At 37.3% G+C, this 9,904-nt stretch overlaps 1 protein-coding gene across 1 annotated transcript; it reads right to left on the minus strand.

Moving 5' to 3' along the window:
• Positions 1–1,387: 1,387 nt before the first annotated feature.
• On the minus strand, positions 1,388–9,848 carry LIG4 (DNA ligase 4). Its single transcript, XM_033104961.1, has 2 exons — positions 9,725–9,848; positions 1,388–5,241 (listed from the first exon to the last, which is right to left on the minus strand). The coding sequence occupies exon 2, from the start codon at positions 5,211–5,213 to the stop codon at positions 2,478–2,480; it is 2,736 nt and encodes a 911-aa protein (XP_032960852.1). The 5' UTR covers positions 5,214–5,241; positions 9,725–9,848; the 3' UTR covers positions 1,388–2,477.
• Between the last annotated feature and the right edge of the window lie 56 nt (positions 9,849–9,904).

Below are 9,904 nucleotides of genomic sequence, written 5' to 3' on the forward strand. Positions count from 1 at the left end.
GCTTTAAAAGTAAAAATTTTGTTGTGGAGAACAGACAGTAGTGAAGTATGAGAACAAAGAGCAAGACCTGTTAAGAGGCTCTAGTCCCATGAGTAATAGGAATGGAAACCATGGTTATTGGTAAGAGTGGTGAGAGGTCATATTCTGAATGTATTCAGAAGCTGTATCCAACAAGATTTACTATGTACTAGACGTATGAGAACAGATGGAATCAAGGACTCTATGGTTTGTGGCTAGAGCAGCTGGGTGAACAGAATGCACCATTTAATGAGGAGAGGAATACTGGACCATAAGTTTGTTTGAGACATCAAGAGTTCTATAGGTAATATTTGTAGATGAAATTATGTAAGATTACTTCAAAATAATCCAATGTCGGTAAATATGCAAAAAGACTTATCATTGATAATTGTTGAGACTGAGTGACGTGAACATGCAGGCTTATTATACGATTCTCTCTTTCGCATTTAAAATTCTTCTATAAAAATCAATATTAATGCTTTTAATAATATGAATTTTTAAAAGAATGGTTATGGTTAGACACTTAAATTTAAGAGGCTCTTCAGACTTCATATGGAGATGAACTGGAATTCATCAAAGATATCAGGGCTAAAAAATAGTGGGAATTATCAGCATATTTAAAGCCATGGGACAGGATGAGACTATCTATGGAGTGAATAAAAACAGAGAATAGGTCCACTACAAAGAAACTGACCTCTCCAACATTTAGAGATGAGAAAAATCTAGAGGCATTTTTGCCATGATTTTGCAATGCATATTAAGTCACTGGAAAATACGTAACTTTGAATAATTCCATTTCTAGGAATGTATAAGAAATGAATAGGAATAGTGTACACAGACTATGGAAAAGGTTTATTACAAATGCTCAGTAGGGAAAGAGAAGGTAGGGGGAGGTGGCATGATGAAACAACCTAAAAGTCAAACAACGGGCTAGCTGGATACACTACAGTACATTCAATGGAGTATTGTGCAGCAATTAAGAATGATGTAGGTATATTTTAGTGGCCTGTATATAGTCTCACAATTCATTAAGTGACAAAAGCTAATCAAATAAAGCATTTCAGTTTGTTTTATACTTATTTGTTACACTGTAATGTAAGTGTGTTTTGTACTTTACATTTTCCTTACCATTGATAACCTAAAAGAGTAAATGTTATTCTCTTTGGTGGTAAAATTATGCACTGTTTTTCGCCACTACATTTAAATGTATTTTGTAATTTTTCTCAAAAGACATTATAAAAATACACAAATGACCTTAAGTAAGAACCTGATTTGAATTAATCAAAAATTATATTGATACCATTGTATTGACAGCTGATTGAAATAACTATTATTATTTTTTAAAAAATCCCATATGAAATTATTTCAAAAGTATTATTAAACATTTTATTTAAATTAAGAAAAATAACAAAATTACATTAATTTTTCCCACTGTTTGGATAACATTTCTGATTACTTACAACTAACCTACATACAATTTCCAAAGTACCAAATTCCAAGTATTTCAATGGTGTCATGAAAGCATATTTTTCAAAATGTATAGGCTGCATTCCAAAATTCAGTATATAAATCCAAACACAATATATACTATACACACTGACTTTAAATAACCTTAGAATAAATAAGTCATATTAAAAGTCAAAGCAATTTACTTCTCTATAATGAAAGTTATAACACACATGCCATTTGACAACTATTCAGTGGATTATATCTAGAAAAATTACTCTGTGGACATCACTTATTCTAGAGTACAAATTCACATAAAAACACTCTCTTTAGAAAAAAGTTAAATGTGGGCCAAGTACCTTTAAAATCTCAACATTTTTTTTTTGTTTTTTTAATCAAACTGATCTAATTTTAAGTATTTATACCATTAAGTCTTATTCCACTTCCCCTAATTTAGCTAATGACATTATTAACAAGGTCTTATTCATGAGCTTGACCTTAACCGTAAAAAATAAACTTGTTTACATTTCATATTGAAAAGAATTTGTCTTCCATTTAAAAGACCTATTTTTACAAGTCAAATTGTAACAATTCTTTTTTCTTACAATGCTTTTATTAGATAAAAACTTATTAAAATTTTGATTTGATTTTAGAAAATCCTGTTTGGGTCAATACTATGACTTTAAAAGCTTATACATGTATTTTATTAATATTTGAGTCCAAATTCTAGATTTCTATAGGGATATCATATAACACCTTCTCTTTAAACTGTTTATTTCATCTTAATTACAAAAATCATCAAATACTACACTGCTAAAAGAATGTCTTCTTTCTTGGCTTTGGGTCATTGTCTTTTCTATCTCAAAAGTTAAAATTATTGTTTTCCTATATCGACCAATACTGTTTAAGCAGATTTTAAGAGATAAACATAAAATGTAGTTTAGTATTTTATCATTACTATTATTGCAAGAAGTCAGCCACGTCAGAGGCTTTCCTCACTGGAAAAGCTGGTTTTAAAGCAAATATTGACATTCCTCCTGTAATACACATTTGTCTATTGAATCAGTTACCCAACCTTCTTGCAGAATTTTAAACTTTCTCTTAAGAGTTCTTCGAAAAGCTTTAAAATCTACAACACGACTATGATCCTCCCCAATGATTACATGAGACACTCCCTCAGTTAAACAAGAAACCACTTTTGCTCCATGAAATCGAAGCTCTAAGGCTGTGATAGCTAATCGTGTTCCCTCGATTTTGGTACTCAAGTCATTAATAACAGTATACAAGTCCAAATAAATGGTGTGGTGTCGAAACATACTGAGAGGAGAGTTGTCCCAGGAATATCGATGTTCTAAATCAGCAATCACAGGAGCCATTTCTTCAGGAGTCTGTTCATCAGCATTTTTAATTCCTGAAAACACTTCCTTCAGTTGGTTCAAATCTGTGTCAACAAAATAACTATCGCCGTAACAATCATATTCACGAGCAAAATGTTGTTTTGTTGATGGGCACATGTGAATCATAAAGCGAGGCTGCCATGGCACACAGCTTTTGGTCTTAAAACACTCTAACAGCCACTCAGGCTTAACAACATCATGTTTATTGGATGAAATTATATTTTTCACTCTGATGTTCTCAGACCCTGCAATAACACAGTATGTGTCTGGGCCGGGATTTTGTACTATGTAACCACCAAGTTCTGCAATTCTGTTCTCCAGATCAGGCTTCGGATGGCTGTCTATTCCATTCATAACACAAAACTCCACATCTTCAAATGTATTGGAAACTTTGTTTACGTTAGAGAGGTTAGGTGCTTTTAAGTGCTCGATAATTCCAATAACTTTCTTAATCTTTGGGGCAGCTTTCCGCTTTTTTTCTTGTGGTTCATCCTCACCACCTACATAAAGGTGTTTAGATGCAAGCTTTCCAGATGCTTTCCCTCGAAGTTGTTCTAAGTCATCGAGAGTCATGCATTCATGCCACTCTTTGTCTTCTCTTATCTTTTCAATTCGTGGAAAACGCAAAGTGCAGCCAGTTCTATACATTTCACTGGGGACAATCTCTGATGCTTTAATCTGAACAATGACAGATTTACAAGGTTCAATGTACACTTCTGGCTTTTCTGTTCCACATAAAATGCTACTTGGTGGAGCTTTTTTATGAAAAGGCTTCCAATATTTGGCCAATTTTAAACCCAGATCATACAGTTCTTTCATGGTGTAACCCGAGCCAACACGACACAGAGTATGAAACACTGAAGGTTTTTCACTAGAAGGGGGTTTCTCTGCTACAGCACACAAAAAATGAGACATCATTCCACCCCGAGAACCTTTACCCCAATAGCCCCCGACAATTATGATGTCCAATTCATCCATCAGTCCATCTACATACTCTGGTTTAATTTTTAACCATCCTTCACCTCTTTTGTCTGGCTTATAAATGGATAGAGGATGTTTAACCATGATTCCCTCTTCTCTGTTATCTATTGCTTCATTCAGAGCATCAATTACTTCGTTCTTAGTATGAGCTTGTGTTTTTTGCACTATTTCTATTCTACCTTGTATTGGTGTAAAAATATTACTAAGAATTTCATACCTCGTTCTCAGGGTCTCACGTCCTAGTTTTTTATTATTGACCATCAACACATCGAAAACACAATAACAAGTTTGCAGATCAGAATCTTCTACCATTCTTTTAATATCAAACTTGTTCCCCTTCTGCATAAAAGTTTGTGTATTAGGATTATAGGCCATCATCTCACCATCAAGGATACAGACTTGTATATCTGTTTTGAATGCCTTATGAATGAATGGTGTAAGAGAACCTTCTTGTGGAAAGGCACCAAACTGTTCTGTATATTTATATCCGTTTCGGGAGAAGTATTCGTACACATCCCCATCTTTGTGCATTTGCATACGCTCGCCATCTAGCTTGGTTTCGATGTAGAAACTCTGATTTTTCATGTCCTTCTCAATTCGCTCAATATCTGCTATTGCAGCAAGCATTGGTTTAAAGGGAGAGAATAAAGTGATAGAAATATCAGTGAGTCCTACTGAAGGGTCATGCAGTTGCCTGCAGACTTTTTCCAGGTCTGTGGTGACATTATGCAACTCAGTAGCATCATTATGAAAAACAGAAAATATAATTTGGTGACTAAAACCAAGCTTTAAGTCCTTTACAATCATGCGTATAAGCCACTTCTGTTCAAGTGCTGAACTCTGAGTTATAAGCTGAAGAAGACTCTTCTTTACTGAGTCCTTTCTTTTGGCAGAATTATTGCTGGCAATCGAGTCTAAAATGTCATTTACTTGCTGTATGGTTAAACTTCCTTTCTGTAAACATCTTGGTTTCAATACAAAGTATGCAATCATTGCAAAGTCTCCAGCATCTCCACGAGTTCCAGTAGGTGTTCTATAATTTAAAAGTTTAAGAGCATCTTTTCCTTCTCTAGGTAAATTGAGCAATTCAATATAAAGCTTGGCAAGCATAGTTTCTTTGATTCCATAAGCCATTCTCTCTCTTTCTAGCTGAGGAAGAATAAGTCTCATTGCTGGATAAAAAGAGTCTGTGACATCTTTTTCATTCTTATGGAGGGCACTGTGAAATCTTCTCCAAGAATCTAAAAATTCCCTGAAGTGTCTGATTTTGTCTGCACGTCCTTTACTTCTCTGTATTCGTTCTAAAGTTGAACATAAATCTGCAAAAGGAACGTGAGATGCAACAGTTTGCGAAGTTTGTGAGGCAGCCATAGAAGCGATGGTGAATCTTCTGGTTTAACTAATAAAACAAAAAGAGAGCAACTTTAAGTAAAAGATAAAATTCAACTAAATATTTAATGTCAAGACCTTACAGAAAATGCCTAGTTCACAATGTTTGCTAAATGAAAATAGATCGATGCTATAAATGCTATGAATAATGTCTCTTTTCAATCTCTACATTTAATGATAATTAGTTTACCTCCATTCTATTTAGTATTTTTTATCAAAAGTATCACTAGTCCCATTCTCTGTGTTTACAACAGTAAAATTAATAATTCAATTCTTTCTCCCTACATTGCAATCTCTACTGAAATTATTTATTCCATTTATTTAGCACAGAATGCAAAAGATGATGGCTAATAATGATAACAACAAAAAGCCTAACAAATAAGGCTCAATTCACTGTATTTCCGGGCTTCTGAGGTGAGACCTGGCCTTATATTTCTCCTCTTTTTTTCCTCTTTGTCAGACTTAGCATTAGAAACAAACTTCTTAAAACAGATGTGTTCAACAAAACTCACTGAATTGACATTTGGCTTTATAGGAAGTTTGAACCCCTACAAAACTAAGATCCTTAACAAAAAAAAAAAAAAAAAAAAAAAAAGAAAAAAGGAAAGTAAAAAGGTACCTTCTTCTTTTAGACAAACAAAGCCTACATCTATGTTTTACTTTCACTTCTTCACTGCTAGCTATCTATGCCAAATCACTCTGGAATTCAAAATCCAACTCAAAATATCCACCTCACAAAATCCTCACTTGACCTATCTCTTTTAACTGTATTTTATCATAGTTACTTACAGTTTTCTAAATTTAAATTCATTGGTATGCTTTTGTTGTTGATATCCCCATGCTAGTTACCCCCACCATGACCTCCATTCACTGACTACAAATGAACCAGGCACTGTGCTATGAGCAAATACAGTATGTTTCTTCTGCCTTACGAATGAATGCATACATCCTGTAAAGAAAAAGGCATACAATGGGAACTGATTATAAAATGCTAAGTGCTTTAACAAAAATAAAAACAGCAAAATGTCATGAGACAGAGCTTTTCACTGAAGTACCTTCTAGTGTGGGCTCTGAGAAAGATACCTGATAAGAAAGGCTCCTGGTGGCTAACTGGGCTCAAATTTAAAAAACAGCCTAGCAGCTATTTCTGCACAGGGGTCTCTCACACAAACTGCAATTAACTGTGATGCCTGCAGTGAACTGCCTGCCTCCTGCACTGAACTGCCTGCCTCCAACACTAAATTACCTGCCTACACCGTGTTCCTGACATCTCAGCCAGTCCTTCTCTTTAAAGGAATTCCTGGAATTGCATTTCAACCAACAGGACTGAGCCTTTCCCCATCCAATAGGAGCTATGCAGCTAAATCCCCATTAGCATGTTCACGAACCAATCAGAGCAGCTCCAGTCTGACAGTAAGGACAGTGCCTTTTGGACCAATCAAACTGTGAGGATTTGGAGTCATTTGCATGAGGATAGATGGATCAGAGATCAGGGGTAGGGACTTCTGCCTACCTAAGCCAGCTCTCTTCTGGGAGTGCACTTTCCCTTTCCCCCAAAGACTGAAGACTGCATTCCTGGGCAAGAGCTAAAACACCGAAGATGAATCACCAAAGATGTCTCACTGGGCCAGAGCAGAGCACTCTAAGCAGAGAAGGGCCATACTACTTCATAACTGAGCTGCAACACCATGGAGCTGTTCCACAGCGATGCTGTTCTCAGTCATGCTGTATCACAATTGACCTGTTTGCACTGAAGTTTTCTTCTTCACAGCACCCCAAATAGGGGATTTCTGTTGGTGCTCAATTGACACCAACGACCATCAGTTGACAAAAGAGAGGAGATAAAGGCTACCTTGCTGGGTTAGGGTCTAGAATATTTCCTAAAGCAGTCACCACAAGTGTGAAATTTCTTTGCAGTTTTAAATATTCATGCAAGTTCTATTACAATCTATAAGGTATCAGAACTATTTTAATATGCTTTAAACTATGTAACACTAAAATACGCTAATTTTTCAAAAGGAGACTTCAAGTAAAAATGTGTGCTTCAAGAATATAAACTGTTTTTATCCTGTGGTTTCAGACACCTCCTGGTACATCCCATGCAGCCCAGAGAGCCCAAAGCAGTTTCACAGTGGGCTGGGTGCGGGGGAATCTACAGTAATGCAGAGACCAAAAATTCCCCACCCAGCAACAAAAATAATAACACACACGATCAGGACAAGGCAACATTATCTAATATCTAGGACAAGAAAAGGAATGGGTAATTACTATACCACGTTCACTAAACTGTCAGTCTCTAGAATTGTGCCACCAATACCTGGGGAGACACAAGCTTATTTGTTGAATGAAATGCTAAATATCTAGAGTTGAGTTCCTGGGAAAGCATACTAGGAAAGGCCAGGAGACAGAGACACAGACAGACACACAGAGACAGACAGACAAACAGACAGACAGACACACACACACACACACACACACACACACACACACGGCTGGTGGTATTTAATTTGGTTAAAAACATTCAGCAGCTGTGGCTGCACTGGGAAAGGTTCTCAACAGCCATTTGGTGGTCTACAGGGAAAAAAGCCACACTTTTCAGTCTAATTCCTGACAAAGAAAACACACCTTCTACTGAGCCAGTTAGACCAAGAGATAAGCCCCATGAGGCAACATTCCTGAGATTTTTATCTGTGAATATAGTAACTGCTTCCCCTCACTGTGTCTCATTTGCATAACTGACTGCACCACCTGGTTATGTATGTTCACTGTCCTACCTCTCAAAACATGTTCCCTCAAGCAAGTACATTATAGCATATAATGCTATATTTATAATTTATATATAATGTATGTAAAATGATGTGAAGGGATACTTCTTTAAATGTTCAAGTTTTGGTATACAGTTTCCAACCTACCTATAGAGTCTATATGGTCTCAAAGTTTCCCTTAAGTCCCAGGCAAAAAATTTTGTACTAATGTTGAACTGTAGCGATGGGTGTGGATACGCATACAACCTAAGGCTGCTAGATAAATAACAAGGATTCCAAAATTAATCTAAAATGACTTAAACATTTGAAAATTATTAAAATTGTATCAAAGGCAAATATTAGGATTTCCACTGCTCTTTACATGCTTCGTAATTTGATTTTCTGGATTCTAAGGGTTTTTTTAGCTGATGTTTTCAATTTGTGAAAAAATAAAACAAGGAGGTTTGTAGTTAGGGCTCAGGCTCTGGAGTCCAATAAATCTGAGTTCAACTGTGGACTCTGTAACAATTGCTGTGCAATATGGGGCAACAAGTTAATTTCTCTAAGATTCAGTTTCCTTAAATGTCAAATGGGGTTAATAACTATAGCAATTCATATGAGAATCACAACAGATAATTTACATAAGGTGCTTTTAGTAAATCTTTAATCAATTTTGGTACTATAATGCTGTTGATCCAAGCAACATTTAAAATATATTACAAAGTATTAAGCAGATAAGAAGGGAGAGGGACACTTCACTTTTTGATAACCATAAGCAAAGCTTTCAAAGAATGAATACAAGTTATTAGTACACAATAATGGCTCATCATCCATTCAGCTGCTGTCTACATCTTCAGCTGTGTCCTGAAGTGACACAACAAAACACACCAGCAAGACTGTGAATATGGGAGATGATTCAACGTTATTTTATTGGTGAGAAAGTGACTGGTACAATTGAAGTTTACTTTGTGCAACCCTGGACAAGATGACGTGTTTCCTATGAGACAAAGGGTTTACAGTAGCCTACCTTCAACCGCACTTTGTGACATCTGGGGAAAATTTCAGCTGAAAGAAATTAATGGTTTAAAAAAAAAAAAAGCCAGAAGCCAGTGAGAACCAAGCAGTTAATGAAAGATTAAGTGTAAGAAGAGAAATAAGGTAATTCGTTCCAAGTCTCTTCTTCCAGTTCCACCGGTACACACTCGTACCTGCAAAATCAATGGAATGGTCCACACCTCTCCTCTGCCTCCACCCCCCCGCCCCCCAAAAAAATCTTCAACGGATCGCAGAGGAATCCTTGGCACTGGGCAAACCCTGTTACTTCTCTGAGCCCGAGGGTCCCCATTTGGTGGGGGTGTGGCATTCGGAATCAAAACGTACGCAATTAAAGCAACCACCAACACGGTTCTTGAGAGACAAACGCGGGAGAAATTCTAGTTCCCTTGCCCCACGTCCCAGGAGTGGGGGTCTGGTTCAAGAGCCTGAACCAAAGACCTGGTTTCTAACGCAGCGCGGTCCGTACCCCTCACTGAGGATCAAGGGGGCGGAAGACCTGAAGGGCTTTCTGTTTAGAAATAATACTTATATACATGAAGTTTTAAGGCCGACCATAAGCATTTGCAGGACTGAGAAGACGCGAGATGGTCCTCTCCTGCTTTGGCCACCCTGGCCCACTTTCCGCCTGCCCAGGCTTCACCTCTGGCTCGCCCCGTGGACTCCGAGGCCCCTCCTGCACCACAAATCTCCTACCTGACGCGAAGCCTCAGGCACCGCCACCAAATCTGAAGCCGGAGTCCAAAGGACGGATTCCGCCAGCTGCTCCAAGCGCAGACGCAGTCGCCACAAGGGTGGGGGAGAGGGAGGGGCTGTGAGGCCATGACGCCAAGAAAAGGACGTGCGCAGGCGCACCGCATCTGCATGCCGCTTGTG

This window comes from Rhinolophus ferrumequinum, chromosome 4, assembly GCF_004115265.2.
Source record: "Rhinolophus ferrumequinum isolate MPI-CBG mRhiFer1 chromosome 4, mRhiFer1_v1.p, whole genome shotgun sequence".
NCBI classification, from domain to species: Eukaryota; Metazoa; Chordata; class Mammalia; order Chiroptera; family Rhinolophidae; genus Rhinolophus; species Rhinolophus ferrumequinum.